Source organism: Triturus cristatus, chromosome 7, assembly GCF_964204655.1.
Source record: "Triturus cristatus chromosome 7, aTriCri1.1, whole genome shotgun sequence".
In the NCBI taxonomy this organism is placed as follows: domain Eukaryota; kingdom Metazoa; phylum Chordata; class Amphibia; order Caudata; family Salamandridae; genus Triturus; species Triturus cristatus.
The window spans coordinates 535,033,230-535,051,547 of record NC_140590.1 but is presented as its reverse complement, the minus strand read 5'-3'; the positions used below and the strand labels follow the sequence as shown (position 1 = coordinate 535,051,547).

Here is an 18,318-nt window from a genome sequence, read left to right as displayed (position 1 = left end):
ATGACTTTTTCCTTCCCTGTGGAGTTCCACAGGGGTCAGCCCTGTCTCCCACTCTGTTTAATGTATAAATGACACCTTTGGCTGATCTTGTCAGGAAACATGGCTTTGTCCTAGTTTCGTATGCCGATGACTCCCAACTTGTCCTAGCCACCAACAATCAGTGTGGAGCTGTAGCAGGCAGATTCCATTCTTGCCTCACAGAGATCATGTCCTGGATGGGTCAGAATTATCTAAAGATAAACACGGATAAGACTGAGGTGATAAGAGTTTGGGCCGGGTTTGCCCCTGTGGAACACATCATGGTGGCCGTCAGAGGCAGGTATATGTCCGACTCCAGTAGGAAAAGTTAGAAATCTGGCTGTCCTCTTTGACAAGTAACTCAATCTGGGAGCCCAGGTTAACAGTCTTGTATCCTCATGTTACTATCTTTTGAAAACTCTGAGAAAGGTGTTTCCTTTCATACCACTAGAACTCAAAAAAACTGTGATGGTGGCCCTATTTCTTTCGAAGCTGGACTATTCCAATGCCCTATTTTAGGGGATTGATAAGTGTCAGTTGCTGAAGCTGCAATCACTACAGAACGCAGCGGCTAGGCTGCTGCTGGGTCTTAATAGAGGACAACCAACCTCAGTAGGACTAAGATCTCTCCACTGGTTACCCATAAAACAACGTGTGGAATTTAAGGCGATCACTTATGTGCACAAGGCAATATATGGTGGCGCTACAGAGGATCTAGAGAACTTTTTTGTACCCTATGTCCCTGAACGCCCCTTTAGATCAGCTACGCAGGGTCTTGTTAGAGTCCCAAAAATCAGAAGGTCACGCTGGGGAGGTCGGACGATCACATATTGTGCGGCCAGACTGTGGAATAACTTGCCTCTAGCCATGAGACTGCAACCCGACCTCCAGGCCTTCAGGAAAGGATTAAAAACTCGCCTTTTTGAAACCATATGAGTGACTCTCTGATGCTCCCTGCTACTACACCTCAGCGCCAAGACGCCTCGGCATTCGAGCGCTTTAGAAACCTATAAACATAACTACAGAACACACATTCCAACTCATGCTCATTAATGCTCACTCAGCATACTCCATGCACCAGACGTCGCAGATCGCATCAGCTATGACAAGCTTGACACCCTCCTCATCACAAAAACATGGCGCACACCCACATCATCACACATCCTAGGAACCATCTCCACACAGGCTACAGCAGCTATCGTGTGGACTGTGCACAAAAGAAGGGAGGAGGCTTCGCTATCATCCGTAAATCATCCTGCACCTTATGCAAGTAACACTCAACGCCAAAGACTCCTTGGGCGTATAAGATCATAATTGATTAATTCTCGGGTGGTCTCACCACCTCATCTTTCAGACACACCCACACCACCCCCTTGTGTAACTTCACCTTCCCAGAAAACCAAAGCTCAAAAACACAAGAGACACCCTCACCTACCTCATCGACACAGTCAACACGATACAACACATCGCTCAACCAACACGCTTCAAACGCCACAACTATGACCTCGTCTTCTCAACAGCACCAGCAATCTAACGCAAACCACACATGCTCCTGACCAGACCACCTCACCATCTCTATGTCCCTTCTCAGCATCTATCTACAACAGACTGCCTGGTCTGCAGTGATTTCAACATCCTGGTGCAAGAGAGCGCCTCGTGGCAGCAGAGTTCAGCCGCACAGGCACCTGGGGAGGATGTGGCCTAACACCCAGAGCAGACGACTTCGGAGCGGAGGATCGGGTAGGTTCGAGTCTCGGCAATGACTCTAAACATCCTGTGATTCTGGCCAAATCACCTATTCCCCCCCCCCCCCGCGAGCAAAGATGAATGTGTCCTCGTGTAACACAACTGGTGCTCATGTAAAGCGCTCCAAATACCCTCGGGTCGAGGTCGCGCTATAGAAAACTGCAATTGTAGCGCCAAGAAGCAGGAGCAGACAGTGCTTGTCCTGCCAGCCTCAAAGACGTGTGCTCTGTCCAATTTGAGGGAGAGAGGGGGAGGGCACACAGCTCATGTACCCCTACAGCTCTCACTCAGTTGTGCGCCCTTAAAATCACAAACGTATCAAGTATTGACAAACCCAACAGGCGGGGCTTTCATTGCTTCTCTTTGTGTAATGCAAGCAGATGCCACAAAATTAAATCAAATCAAATGCAGGTGTCTAAACTTGGCTGCCGCACGTTTGCAATAAACAAGTTTACATTATAAAACATTCACTGAGGCGGCTGCTTTACTAGTGGGGTTTTTAAATAGCAAGCCCTTCGGTTGCACGGGACATTGTACGATTATTTGAGGAGACGAAAATAAATCAACACAAAACCCTCCGATCACAAGCGCTCTGATCACAGGGACCTCTGACGCGTCACTCACGGGACTTACTAAAACATCATTAAAACAAGCGCTCGCCATGACGTAGACTTTTGGCTTTTTTCGCCCTTCCCTCTTGGACGGCCTCGCCTGCTTTCCTTCAGAAGTAAAAGGTTTCCTATCTTTATGGGGCCATGTGTTTGGCTCCATAAAGATAAGAAACCTTTTACTTCAGAAGGAAAGCGGGTGAGGCCGTCCAAATGGGATGGCTCAAAAAGCCAAAGGAAAACGTCACAACAAGCTCTTTTCCAATGGCTGGCCACCGTTTAGCATAAACGGTGACGCCAGCCAATGGAAAAGAGGGGCGGGGCTTAAAGCCCCTTACAGAATATACCTAAAACGTTAAATCTCGCCAGCAAGACTGCGCATGTGCGCAGCCCACACTAGCTGAGACCTAAAAAGGCAGACAGGTCGGACCCCAAATGTTACCGACCAATATCTTTAATTGATTTCTCCTGTAAGATCATGGGACGAGTAATATTAGAGAGGTTGGAGACATGGATAGCAGAAAACTGGAAGTTTTCTGATGTTCAATATGGCTTTAGGAAAGGCTTGGGCACTGTAGAACAGTGCCTTAATCTGCATCTGGTCATTGGCAAATACACTACGGCTACGTCAGGGTCTTTATACCTCGGGTTTATGGACTTGACTTCTGCCTTTGACTGGGTTCAGAGGGGGAGGCTCTGGGAGAAAATGCTGCTTATGGGCATGGAATCATCTATTGTCCACTTTTTAGCATCTATGCACCAGGGAGTCACAGGGAGAGTGCGATACGGAGCAGATGGCGAACTCACCTCACCAATAAAGATGGATTGTGGGGTCCGCCAGGGATGTGTACTTGCCCCTTTTTTATTTTGTTTATATATAAATGATTTAGAAAGCCACATCAGAATTGGAAATGTAGATGCACCCCTGATAGGCCGGAGGTCCCTTCCAGCATTATTATACGCTGGTGACTGTTTTAATGTTGAGAACTGGGGTGGGATTTCAAAGGCTTTTAACCAGTTTAACGATTTTATGAGTGACCTTGGCCTAAAAACTAATGTTGCAAAATCACACGTTATGGTGGGTGGCAAATCCCCCTCAAAAACAAAATCCTTAACATAAAGAATGAAAAATTGCTTCAGGTGCCAACCTTTTCTTATTTAGGCATCCTTTTGAATGAAAAATCTCTTGGTCTCACCTAGTCGACGCAAGGCTTGGAGGTTTTAACAAAAATGTTGAGGCCGTTTTTAGATTCACAAAAAAATTAGGCTCTTGCCACATAAAAGCCATCATCGTTATCTACAAAGCACGCACGTGCGCTGTTACTTTGTATGGTGCCGGAGTCTGGGGACTTCAGAGAGCAGAAAATATGATCTTAAAACATGTGTTGACAGTACCCAAAAGCACCCCTGCTACCATTTGTAATAATGAACTGGGTGTAATACCATTATCTTTTCGCACACAATTAGAACCTTTGATGCTATGGCACAACATTTGGGTAAAAGAGGAACCAGTTCTGAACCGTGATATCATTTTGGACTGTTTGAAGCTGGACTGTGTGAAAACAATTCCCTGGTTTTCTTATATACAAGAACAATTGGAGAAGTTGGGACTGCAGGATTGTTTTGACACTGCCGGAAACATATCCGCAATCCCAAGAGCCAAGCTGAAAAGAGACTTTTTTTCTCATCTGAAGCATGCTAGAGACAGTCAAGAGATGGTTAAAAAAAGGGTTGTAGAGCACTAATTGTTAGTCAGCTCCCCAAGAATTGAATCCTACCTTTCTTTTTATTTTAATCATGCCAAAATGTTTTATCTGATTAGGTTTAGGATGGGCATTTCTCATCTCTTGGTCTCATATCCACGCGACGCATATTGCGATGCCAAATTAGAATTGTGTCCATGTGACTCAGTGTCCGCACAGAGCACCTTGCACTTTATATTTTTTTGCAAACTTTATCTTAATCCAAGGCGTGCCTTTTTAAAACCATTGTTAAGATTTTTAAACATAAGAAAGTGTCAGCCTGCATTATATTATTTACTTCTTTCAAATGATTAATTTACCTGTTTGATGATTTATAAGTACATTTCCTCTGCAGTTCGGCTCCGTAATATTGTTGGAAAATGACTTTCTTTGCATTGATCATGTTGGTTAAATTTTATTGTGCTAATTTTCTTGAAATATTGTTCTTTTATGGCTGGTATTCAGCCGAATAAAGATTTTTGACTGACTGACTAGTGGTATTGAAGACAGACGAGAGGTCCAGTAGGATTGATGAATGGGGTGAGAATGGTCATGGGCACTGAATTGCTCTTGCCTAATATTTCAAAGTGAGGTCTAAAAATTGGAAATACCGGTGACCATAAATGTTTCCTTATTAACAGTTGCATTTGATACTTAGCTGCTTAAGTTTGTCCAACGTGAGTGATAAATTGTTTTAAATGACAAAGGAATGGCTTTTTAAAAAAAAAATAAGATGTTAATGCTTTGGAGACATCTTCAACACGGCACAATCAGGATGCTATATCTTGCATTCTTTCTACTAAGTAGGATTCTACCCACATAAGGACCTCCTTACGTTTTACCTCTACTGGATATCATCTGTTCCCCCAAGGTAGGGTCTTTCCCCATGTCTAAGGCCACCAACAGGTCTAACAGCAATAGTTCAGTGGCCATTCCACCACCTCACTATTGCTGGAGACATTCTGATTATGCATGGTTTCCTCAGCCGAGGACAAATGTGACCTACGGTGAAATAGGAAGAATTAGGTCTTCTTTCTGAGGGAATTTCTTCGGAAGGCCATCCTGTTTTTGAAGAATATCATAAAAGGCCCCATAGTTGACAAAACCTGAAGTGTTCCTTTCTAAGAAAAGAAAATTACAATCACATATAGGTTTTTTGTATAAATATAAAACTTGCTCTATTCGGATATGCTGATATAGACAAAATCCAGTGCTTACAAGAAGCAACAAAATGGAGGGTGGCCAATACTCCCCTCACTATGCACAGAGAGGCTATTGTATGGTGTCAACTGACTGTTTTGTTGATAATCCAATCCATTAACTTCCACCTGATAGTGTGAATTGTGCTTGTACTTGTATGAGGTATGTAAACAACACATTGTAGGGAGAGCAGCCTGCAAGGACATCGTCAATGTAGCATGCAGACTGTCATAACTTGGTGGATGTGACAATCTGCATATAGAAGCCCCTGGGCCCGAATCTTTGGAGACCCTGCTGATGTTTGGGAGGATTCAGAGTCATATACACTTCCTTCGAGGCCGTGGGATAGCTGCAACAAAAGCACCTGTTTAAGTGGCTTGGTTTTCCTGAGCACAGCAAGTTGTGCTCCACCCAGCAACAGCTTGCGCCCTAACCTGGCAGGCACCATGGGATTATTCTGAGGAAAAAAAACACACATTCATTTTGAGTGATCTCAAGGGACTAACAGAAATGTCAAGACCCCTATAAATATTTTAGTGTGGGTTACTGCTGCCCATCCTCTCAGTCTATTAGGTGACCAGCTGCGTTCTCATAGTTGATGGACACAAATGCTTCTTATACATGCATATCAACAACAATGGGGACAGAGAGGCAAGTTTAATGAGGTCCAATGTACATACCCCATCAAGGTTATATGCAAGAAAAAGGTACAGAGTTCCTCTAGAGAAGATAAGAAAATGTACTATCCCGTGTAGGCGGTACCAAGTGGGCCTGGCTGTAAGATAAGCAGGTCGTGAAGAAAGGGGGGGAATCCCTTGTTGGAACTAGGGCTCTCACACACCCAGCAAGCTAGGTGTCATGCTTCATCATTTGAGCCTGCCCCTCGTCAGGTCGGCGCTGCAATACCTGACAGGCACCCAAAGTTGGGGATCTTTTGTTCCCGCCGATGGGTGCAGTGGGGGTAGGGGCCCTAGTGTGTGTAGATGTAAGTCTAGTGAATATAAAATAGGTTCTGTTTGTCCACTAAGACACTTTATTATGGTGGTAAACAGCCTAATTAAAAAGTGATTGAGGTGGGTATTTAGAGCTAGAGGTAATGAATCTAGTTATGTGTACCCTACTCTCAATGGGATCTACATGTTTCGTGCCATAGTAGCCATAGCGGTCAGGGCACTTCCTCAGGATCAGTGGTGGAACTATCTACATTATGTGGATATGTGAAGACTCTACATACCACACAGGCTTGGTAAGGTATCCTGCAACGAGAAATGTGAAATAGCAATAAACAATACCAGTGGAGAAGTGTGGCTCAATGATTAGAGCGGCAGACCCTGATGCAGAGTTCTAGCCCGGGACCAGGGTTCAATTCCCCTCCTCGGCGGATCTTGGGCTCAAAATTCCACGGACCTGATAATTCTCACCTCGGTGCCATTCCAATCATGGAGTCCCACTCTGCAACTCTGGGCAATAGCTTGCTTAATCTCCACAACGGCCCCCACAACGCTAAGGATGCCTGGCCTCCACCTTGGGGGTGCCCAGGAGTGGACGCCTCACAGGGAAAGCCAGGATGGGTTCCACAGCGGTATTCGTACAAGCGCCTTGAGACCCTTGCGGGTGAGTAGTGCGCTATACAAGTATCAATTTACAATACGTGTAAGTGCACTCACACAAAGTACAGATCTCATCTCCATTCAAAAAGGGGGGGGGTTTGATGCCAATAAAAACAAGAAAGATAGGGGGCCATCATAAGCTCCTGGATGCCAGTGAGTAAATTAGTACTGGAATATCTCTTAGTGATACGAGGGAGGGGGGTTGCAGTAAGGAAGAGTCAGTAATAGACTGTAAGGACTCACCAAAGCTGCTGACAAGGAGGTCTTACAACAGTTACCGGCGGGTAAAAACTGACTCCAATTTGGGTCCTTAGAATGTGGACCGGTAATGTATAAAAGAAGCAAGTTAGCAGGGAAGGTTACATGGGGAAGGGGAGCAGGTTAAAAACGGGGGAGTACGGCTGGCAGAGGACCGCTCAGGGGAGTACAGAGAAAAGTCGCAGACGCGGTACACTCATCAACATGGGGTACAAAATGCAGCCACGAACACTGTGTTCACAGATTAGGGTTGTCAGCAGGGAAGCGCTGTGGAGGAAACGAGGTATAGTAACCAATCACCCTCCACACCGCCGACTGCATGAACCGGCCCGTCTGGGATACAAAGAGTGGTCATAGTGAGTAGTGCCATGTCTAGTATGTTCCACCGCGAGATCCGGTCGAATTCCAAATCACAATCTCACCTGAGGAGAGTCTCAGAGAAAAGCGCGTCTCCGAAAATAAAATAGCGAGGTACTCACCAGCGTGTAGAGACGCTACAGGTAAAGCACCTACCCAGCCGCCGGAACTGGGATGGTAACCGGAAGCTGGCGGCTGATGCATAAAAGTGTTCAGAACGGGGAAGTGACGTTGATGCGGTCATGTGACCGTCGGAGGATGTCACGAAAGTGAAGCAGGTAGCTGGTAAATGTGGCGGCCATCTTATAACGGAGGGGCGCCGGGGGCTAAAACCCGTAATGCAATCTAAGGCATCCCGCTAATAATGCCAAAGAGGCGTGTTAAGCAGGGGATATGGGCCGTGGAACTAACCCAGGGTGCAATTAAGTTAAACCCGGGGGGAAAAGGAAAGGAAAAGAAAGGCCAGATATGGGGAGACGCGGGGATCGCAAATGTGCAATCCTCATCAGGAGGGGTATATATAACTCGGAGATAATGAGGTAAAGTTCCTCAAATATGAAATCGACAATGATAATAGAAATATCCAAGGTATTCAGTCGAGGAGGATAATAAAACTCCTAGAAGGTACAAAGTTTACCCATAACAGTGGAAGGCCGCTCGGCCTCCAACAGTAGTTTGTAAGAGTAAGCAGCTGTCAAGGTAGGGGGCCACAAGAACAAACAACAAAAAAGGGGGGGGGTGTTTCCCTTATACATGCATCCCTTTTGGGGAAGACTACCTTCTGGTGCTCCCCTGCAAAGGTCATAACTGGGATTCATTGCCTGTCATCAAGAATGACTACTCCGTGTTAGGAGCTTTTACTGAAACAAATGGACGTTTTCAGGACAAACTGATAGAAAGTGCAGCATTCGCCCAGATGTCACAATTCATTGAAGATAAATCCATAATTTCCGACTTCCAAACAGGATTCCGTCCAGGAGCAGGCACAGAATCTGCCCACGTTGCCATCTGGGATGACCTTCAGAACACAGCTGACCGGTATGGGGTTGCTGCAGTGCTGGTCTTGGACCTCTCAGCTGCCTTTGATATGGCTAACCATGACACTCTAATACAAAGACTCTACAAATCCGGCAGAGGGGACTGCTGTCAATTGGATCACATCCTCCCTTCGCAACAGAACTAATGTCATCCATACCCTGCCTTTCTCATCCAAACCGTACTTCACAAAAGCAAGGGTGCCTCGAGGCTCTATCATCTTACCCATGCTTCCCAACATTTACATGAAGTCATTACTGGCACTGATCAATCAGTTTCACCTCACATGCTATAACTATGCAGTTGACACACAAATGCTCCTTAAACTAAAAAGATCCAAAGACATTGGAAACTCACACATTTTCAGTTTTCTCAGAGCTGTGGATCAATGGATGACATGGAGCCATCTCAAACTGAATGCTTCCAAAAACAGAAATACTCATGTGTGGCGATTGGAAAACGTATGACCCACTCGCCGCCTGGCCTGATGATCTGGGAACACCACCTAAAGTATCAAAGGAAGTAAGAAATCTCTGAATTACCATGGAATCAAAGCTATCAATGAAGGCCTAAGTGGACAAACTAGCAAGATCAAGATTTGTTACCATAAAAACTCTGCAACCCATCTTCCCCCACCTGGGATCTCCACACAAGGTCCAGGCTACTCTCTCTCTTGTTCTGTCTAAACTCGATCACGCCAATAGCCTCTACCACGGATCATCTTTAAGAACTATGAAAAGACTACAACAGATTCAAAACACTGATGGCAGAATACTCTTATTTATAAAGCCACAAGCCCACATCTCCCCTGCCTTGAAAGCCCTACATTAGTTAATGGTTGCCAGAAGATCCACATTCAAGCCGCTTAGTATCACTCACGAAGGACCGCTCTTCAGCAGGAATAAAATCACTAAATACATTCAACAAAGGAACCTCTGCTCTAGATTGGCACCTCACCTAAAAATCCCACCATACAAGAAAAAAAACCATAGGTGGCACATCCTTCTCTGTTCAAGCAGCCAAACTATGGAAATCTTTATCCCCAAACTTAAGATCCACGGATAACTACTTTATCTTCAGAAGATTACTCAAGAGTTGGCTCTTCCCCACATAACCACCACACACAAACATAAATCTACAGCATATCCCTCTGTATAAAAGCATTTATTTGGACTATAGATGTGTACCTACAAATATGTATTGCTTTGTATAAACATGTATAATAATTATGTTTTTAAATATATAGATAGTCGTTAGTTCTGCTTAACAAATGGACATATTACTTATGGTTATATTATTCCATGTTAACATGTATATAGGTGACTGCATAATAAGTACATCTTTTATCATAACGATCTACAATTGATTCACTATTGAATTACATAATTCTTTTAATAAAAATAAATAAAATAAAGTACAGCAACACTTGAAAGTCTGAGTTTATTAAATACAATTTAAATCTACATATATTACCATCTTTATACATATGTGCACTTATGTATCTTTAAATGTATTACTTTGCTTCTAATTCAGCATCTCCAATGCAATGCCCTATATCTGACCCTATACCTCTCACAATATATCCTCTACTTCCACTCTGACTCACCTCAAACCTCATTCTACTACTCTCTTCAATGCACTGCCCTATTTCTCACCCTATACCTCTCTCAATAAATCCTCTACCTCCACTCTGATTCATCTCAAACTTCACTGTACTACTCTTTCCAATGCACTACCCTATTTCTCACCCTATATACCTCTCTCAATATATACTCCATCTCCACTCACTCACTCATTCCAAACCCCATTGTATTACTATGATCCCCCAAATAACCATTTTTAGAATATTCCCTCCTTGCATCACATCATACCTCTTTTACTATTCACATCTCCCAAAAAAAGAATTTCTAAACCATTCCTTCTGACTCTTCCCCCTCCACCTCCCCTTTACTCATCCCAAACCTCCTCCTACTGCTATGAACTCCACCCCAAAAAAACTTCCAAGACCCTTCCCTCTTCTATCCCTCCACTATTCCTTTTTAATCCAAATAACAGACTAAAATGTCAACCACTCAAAATAATTTCAAATTTCCCTATACTAATTCCCCCACTAATCCGTTTTGGTTTCCGGAGTAGCGTGTTACCTGCAGAAAAGCACTTTAACACCTCATCATTTCATGTCTTAACCGATCTTCAACTGCTGATTAGCAAATTTTCCACTTCACAAACTCAAAACAAATTCCTCTGCAGTTTCTATTTTGTTCCAGTTTCGGAGATTGCAACATAATATCACTGTTTCAGCTTTATTTTCTCTAAAAGAAAGGAAAGTCTTTTGGTGCGATTTTTTTCCTGTCTGACATTTTTTTAACCAATGCATAGTAATACTGAGGAATAGATCATTTCGTTTTGACTAAGCCAGCATTGAGTACAGGTTGCTTTTGTCTCCTGCAAGAACCCCCAATTCCCTTCAAGGGAGTAAATGTCTGAATCTACTTAAGCTTTATTATTAAGAGGGGAAGGCACAGGATAAGACTCTGAGTCGCTCACAAGTCTTTAACGAGTGCTGATCTGACACATGCTGTGATGCAACATTTGAAAAAGGGAAGGGGGGGTCACATCTGGTTATGGTGTCTTATTTTTAAATTTGTGCTGCAAAGAACTCCCCCTCACTTCTTCATGAATTCCATCTCAAAACAACCTCTGTAACGTGTCCAGACAACAAGATCAAAGAGATTTGAGAAATACTGGTGTTTTTCAGGAAAGAAGCAGAATGTTGGACAAAATCGCCAAGGATGCTCAGTATTAAGGTATATGGTTAAATCTCTGGGGACACAGGGTTTTGTCTGAAGTCAAAAGATTTGCTGAACCAAAATCTGTGAGAAACTGTAAGCTAGAATACTACTTCTCTAGCATTGGATTTGCAAAAGCTCATGTGGAAACAAAAGCAACAAGGACACTTATGGAGGACTGGCTGAACCACAGAGAGATCAATTTGCACACATACCCAGCTATCTTCTTTTTGGACCTAGCTTTAGATGCATCATTCACTCCACAGTGATAGTGTTTAAACTCGTAGATAAGAAGAAGCGTGCCTCTGGTACTTTGATATCATTGATAAGATGAAAGGTCACCCAGTACTGCAAGACCCAAAGAGGAAGAGATTTTCCTTCTAGGTGGTAAATAGACCGGCATGCGCATGGAGCATATTTCTCCTGAACAATTTATACAAGGATCCAAAACTCACAGAGAAACCTTCAAATACCTACCGTTTGGCAATGCAAGCTCAAGGATTAGACCCAGGCCACTATTAGATTTTTACAATAGCTTCTATCTAGCACTGAAGTTGGGAGTTTTTTTCGGTTCTGGTCACAACATAGACCACCAACAAGAGATCGGTTCGCTATAACGTGGGTTGAATTCCAGGACAAAAATGAAAAAACTTGCAGCATGAAAGCAGGAGTGTAATACAGCGTCCCACATTCCCTGCTGATCAATGGGTCCACTGTGATGAAAGTCTGTATGGGTGTGAGGGGTGGTCCCTCCACGTACTTCACAGGGGAGCCCCCTCTGAATTAAAGTTCTCCCGACATGGCAGTCAAGCTGTGTGAGGGTAAACACCACTTAATGTAATGCTTTAGGCCTAGTGGCAAGAACATGGGAAGAAGGGGCAATGTTTCGCCTTCCTTATCCAATTACAGATACAGATAAATTGAGACCCCATTCTTTTTAGAAAGGGCGAAAGAAACAAAGTACTGTACAAGATGGAGGAAGTGCCCAAAGAAAGAAGCCCTGACCTCAGCCAAAAAGCATGAAAGGTGAAAGAAAAAAAAGAAAAACACTTAATGAAGAACCTGGAGGGGGGCAATTAAAGTTTTAATATTACAGCATTTTTGTATTTAAGAAAAGGTTTTTTTATCACTCCCGTCTGCAAGAAGGCTACTCCTGCCTCGCTGGAAAAAGGGTAAGGAGAACCAAAGAGCACTGGGAGGAATCTTTTATTCCCTTCAATGATACAGTGCAACAGAATGCTGTTCTTAAAAGGGTCGTCCATTGTAGGAATAAAAACAGTTATCTTTACCTAGTACTGCATCATTAACAATAGACAACAGGCATTGGAGAATATTTTTTAGTGTGACTCTGTCTACTTGGGTTTGGAAAAGTACTCTAACATCATTTAAGACTCTCAGGTTGTTCTTAGATGCAAAAGGCAAAACTGGCAATCACATACTGGCAGCTTGACCTGTTCTATAGGATGATCAAGGGGTATCCAAACCTGGTTGCTGCCATAGGCTGTCTTCTTGAGCTTTCCTCAGCGTCTCCTCTGTAATGGTTACTGCCACTGCATCATCTGGATTTTCCTTGTAGTGGTTCTCAGCGGCCATTGGTAGGCTCTTTCCCGCTTCCAGCTCCATAACCTGATGGAGAAGGTCCTCCTTCTCCATGTACAGTGACTCAGTGCCATACCTAGGGACAGGAAAACAAACTGATCATTCTGGTGGGGAAGTGTTGAGGGGTGGCAGCAGAAGACGTGGGGATGGCGGTAAGGGAAGAATTATTGAATGCCAATTAATGGCGATCTTATATATGGTATTTTACAAATGGGAGGAAAAAACAAAATTATAAGAGGGGTACTTTAGCTAAGGCATGTTGAGGGACAATAGACATCAAGTGCTCTCAGTAATGGACGTGTTACCTAAAATGCTTTGGACAATCTTGGGGATAGGAATGTGAGAACCTCAAGAATGTGGTTAACAAGTGGATGGCAGGACTTGAGACAAGAGGAACTGAATGATATCATCCATACAAGGATAAGAGCCAACAGGTATGGGATGAGCTAAGGGCTGGTGGAGAGAGGGACAATAAAAGCAAGAAGTTCTAGATAAGAAGCGTAACTATCAACAGAAATGGGATGCTGTCAGGAATAGAGTGGTAGCGTTCTGCTGCAAAGAGTGTTTTCATACTTCCCATTGCGATAGTCAAAAATAGGGGGTCATCTCTGGGATGGGAGATAATGGCCAGAACTCAGAGAGGTCTGGGCACCCTTCATCACACGTGCTTTTAGAGTGAATAATCATTTGAAATGAATAGATGTGTCAATATTATAAGTGAAGCTGTGCTTCTCTTAAGTAGTTCACTCATTCGTGCAAGTCATTATGAGCTATGTAATGCTTTCAAAACATTGTCATCTCACAAATTAAGCTTACCAATGTTCTAATGTTTTTGTAGTAACGTACTATTGCATTAGATAAAATAGATCCACAAATTTCAAAGCACAAAGTGATCAAAAGAAAGTGGCATTATGGTCATCGTCCGGTGCCTATGGTGAAAACTCCAGGGGTCCAGGGGTCCAGTGCAACAAGAATATATCTTTCGAGCCTAAAGTGTTGTAATCAAGATTCCTATTCGTGTTTATAATGCTCTACGAAGTGGTAACCTTATTTGGTTATCTCCCAAAGACTAGATGCTCTGATGATCCTTGTACCATTGTAGAGGTGCTGCAGGGGCCACATCAGAACCGCTCTTCCCTTTCATGTTGTGCAGAAATGCATTGAAATTTAAGATCAAATGTACTTTACACCAAGCATTTTACGAACAATGTCCAATTTTCTTCAAATGGAAAAACCCCAAAATCTGCACTTGAAACAGGCAATCCATTTTAGGGCTCCACCTGAAGATTCTTTAAACTAAATAGCATCTACTCTCACAGCTGCCATCTCAACAAACATACCCTACACTTGTGAATGCACGTCCACCTGACCTTACAAACATACAAGACAAGATCAAATTCAGGAAAAAGCTATAAACCCAACACTTTCCTAAATAAAGGCTATAGTTTGCACTGCTTTTCTTGTGGATTTATTTAGGTCTCATTGAAGTGTTAACAAGCCCTTGGGTGTCACAGAGCTGAAATAAAATGTATCAACATAAACAAATGGTAATGGTTATCCAAAATATTGCTGGCTTCAGTCATTCTCAAGTTATGTGCGGTCATGATCAAGTCTACCTGTGCCATGACATCTGTAAAATAAAGTAAATAGTTCTAAGTGTACTATAATTTACATCATAATACTTTAACCTGTCAAACAGTCATATGTAAAAAAATATGGTTCCTTTTTAGGTCTGCCCGAGACAACATCTGTTCCTTTAAAAAAAAAATAAGGATAATTTACTCTTAAAAAGGGGCTTCTACCCCACCCATTACTCACCATTGGTTGGCTTCATTATCACTCTTATTTTCTTGCTTTTTATTGGTGAGCATGTGTCAATGTGTGTCAGCTTCACTTTATCTCCATGTGTTTGCTTGCCTCCCTAAAGCGTGGACCAAGCAATGACTGATTTCTTTAGTAGGGTTCTTATGTGCTGCTTGCAATCGGATTGTGATACTTAGGTTTTTTGTGTGCTTTTTCTTGCAAGACAACTTGAAACCATCAAAGTTGAAGCTCATGCTTCCTAGTATTTGCCAAAGCTGAGAGCAAAGTACTAGCAATAACGAAACTTTGTTCCCCTGACCAGTTTCCAAAACATACATTTTGGCCTCCTGCAGCTTTTATTGATGGTGAAGCTATAAACACACTCCCTTCGTATTAGACGGATTCTATAGAGTGTGTGTTTTTCTGAATTAACATTTGGACTTCTGTCACATTTAATTTCAGAGGTATATGTTTTTCCTTTTACTTGCACCTCCTACTTCCCTCCTGCCTCTCAAAGTGCTGCCTTTCCCTCCTTACCCTTGTGCGTTGCTGCTTGTCCGGTCCGGTCCACCCCACCCTCGTTATTGCTTGTCCTGTCCGCCGCCCACCTCATCCTCCTTCCCATTGGTTGCTTGCCCCCTCCCTTTGAACCAGGAAAAAAGAACCCAAAAGTCATGCCAACGGGTCTTAAGATGCTAAAAACATGCCAACAGCGTTGCGCTCACTGTTCTCCACAGCCTTGTTGGCGTAGTCTGCATGGGGGACAAGCACAGCAAACTTCAGCTCGGAGGTAAGATAATTAAATAAGCTACTTTTTTCCTTGAATGCTTGTTTTGTAATTGTGAGTTTCAGACATCACAGCCATTCCATGATCCTTCTTACTTTTGAGAACAGACTGCTTTAAGTAGACTGAAGCCCCCAAAGGCATTTATGGATGCCAAGTATCATTTATGTTTGTTATTATTGCTTAATTTTTGTTTAGCACAGAACCTTTCAGCCTTTGGCTCACATTTCCTGTCCCCAATGAAAAAACATTGATGCATAAATGTGTATTTTATTTTTTTGTTGGTTACGTTTCCAGACAAAGTATTTTTTTTCTTTTGTTCCTGAAAAGTTTTGTGAAGGCAGAGAATAACCCCATACAAGAAACACAGATCATTGCCCCACATGATCAGCGCTGGCCGTGTCAGAGAGCTTTTTTTTTTTTTTTTTTTTTAATAACTTTCAGCTATGCTGTTTAGCAGCTGTGCTGCTGTACGACCTACCTAAAAGACATTGACAAATCCAGTGGCTCTTGCATAAGCAAAACATATATTTTTTTAATTCTCTTCTGTATGTTAATTTTTTTTTATTTATTTTTTTAAATAGAATCTCTCCAAACCTTAACTTGTAAATTCATGGTTGGCCTGTTTGGGAGCGTTCAATAAATGTTATTTTACTTGGTTAATATTTATGTATTAGAAGTCTTCAAACAGTTAGAAAAGTAGCTCTGGGGAGGGAGTTTGAGAAGCTGTGTTGTGAGCAGTACTGGAAGGTAAGCTATTTTTAGTTTCTGACTGTATACCACCAGATACCCATTTTTGGCTCTCACCTACTATACTACTATATAGCGCATTTGCTGCCTGCTGAGATGGGTATTGTTGGTTTACATGGTCTTGGAGCATGTCCATTGCTTATCATTTGCTGACTTAATTGTCACTTTCATTTGCTTACTTCCTATTCATTAGTGTATGTGGGTTTCACCTCTTCTTCTGGTTTGTCCCTCCCCTGGAGCATGGACACATTACCGTGTCCTTACACTATTCGCTTTTTCAAGTGCTACTTTTTTCTTTTTGTTTAAATGCTCTATCAGATTGCATGTATGTTCCAGCTGTCTTCCAAGTGTACTTCTCTTCCTCTATCTGGGCTGCTCTCTCTTGCTTCCCCCCCGCCCACACCCTCTGATTCCCATGCACCCGTATGCTCCTCTGGCCCATGCTGCTTTCGTCCCATATGCTTCTACCCTCACCCACCTACAAATGCTTTCTCTCTCTCCAGTTTGCTTTTCTCCCGCACCCTTCGCACTTCATGTTGATCCCCAAGTGCTCTCTGTGTTGCTTCCAGACCCCAGTGGTGTCTACCCCCTCCGAACCATGCTGCCCCACCTGTTTTGTTTCACTCTTCCTGCTTGGCCCCTGTGGTGCTTCCGTGATCCGCCACCCACTTTCCCAAAAAAACATGTTTTTATTTCTTTTTATGTGCCAATCATAGTTGGATTGGGAATTAAAAAGAAAAAAAGAGGCTGCGGCAGCTTGTAGCCATGAGCATGCTTGCGACTACAAAATTACATAATAGTGTTTATTTATTTTTTATTTAGCCATGCACAGCAATGGGGGATGCTGTTCAGCATTGCAGAAAACAATTGACAAAGCCAATAGGTCCCAAAAGTGAGACCTACTGGCTATCCCAATGCTTGATTGAGACTGAGCTATCACTGCATTGTTCTACATGCTGTCTAGCCTCTCTCCAAGAGGTCAGCATAATGTATGCAAGTACTCTTGTTCGCGTTCAGATATCTGCTTTTATACTTCATAAATATCTGAGAGAAGAACTTTGACTCAGGGTACTGTACTCTATGGTTCATGAGTATCTAGAATCCGAAGGTGAAAATCGACAGGAACAATATGTTGGCTGGAAGAATCTGCTGCTTGCAGCTACACAGGCAGGGGCAGCCGGACATGGCTGCAAAGCCTGTTTGAGGAGCTGTGGACCACATATTGTAAGGTGCTGGCACCATCCTGCAAAGTTCAGCAACATGAGCCCCTCCTCCCCCCGATCAGGATTGCGCATAGGCAGCAGAGTGGTGGACCGAAGTCAAGTGCCCTGTGGCACTCCCTGTTGGCTCGAGGGTGGCGAATTGCTGGACTGTGTGGCTGGTAGGGGTACTGGGACACCCTATCTACAGCCAATCTTGCTGTGAAATTGATGGGCCTCTTGGCGGCGCAAAGACGGGGGGCCCGCTGAGAGGTGAGGTGGGGTGGAGCGCAGGCTACAGGATTGCGGATTGGGGGGTTGCAGCTGAACCACAACTAATGCTGCTTGCTTGGACTCTCCTCCCACAGGCCTTGGAGCCATGGCTCACTTGCCTCATACTTTAAACAGCACCTGACACGAGGAGACTGCACATGGACCACCTTCTCGAATATAGCTCGTCTACGGGAGAGATGGGTGGCTTCATACCATACACAAGTAGGGACTTGTTTTAGAACTTGAGACAGGGGGAGCCACCTGGGCTTCAATTAAATCTTGCTTCCTGGGGGTCCCAACAACCCCCACCCCACTCCCAATCCCCCAACAACTCATCCCACCAGCACACCGTGGGCAAGTCTGATACTAAACAATCCTGTCTGGTGTTTGATGCCAGGAAGAGCGCCAGACATCTAGAAATAGAGGCTGCCTGTCCATCTCATCTAGGGGTCACAGCTGATGGAGACTCCCTTTTGTTGGGGGACATCAAGGACCTATTATGAGAGATGAAATCAAGCCTCACCTCCATACATTCTACGATTGACTA

The 18,318-nt window shown here is 43.5% G+C and overlaps 1 protein-coding gene across 6 annotated transcripts in view; it reads right to left on the bottom strand.

Annotated features, from left to right (window-relative positions):
• The window catches only part of LOC146810040 (uncharacterized), a 48,677-nt gene that overhangs the window by 21,201 nt on the left and 9,158 nt on the right, over nt 1-18,318 (bottom strand). For all 6 annotated transcript variants that reach the window (XM_085616921.1, XM_085616922.1, XM_085616925.1 and 3 more), the window contains exon 3: nt 12,848-13,038. In XM_085616921.1, the coding sequence (XP_085473047.1) occupies nt 12,848-13,038 (191 nt within the window). The remainder of the gene's footprint in view (nt 1-12,847; nt 13,039-18,318) is intronic.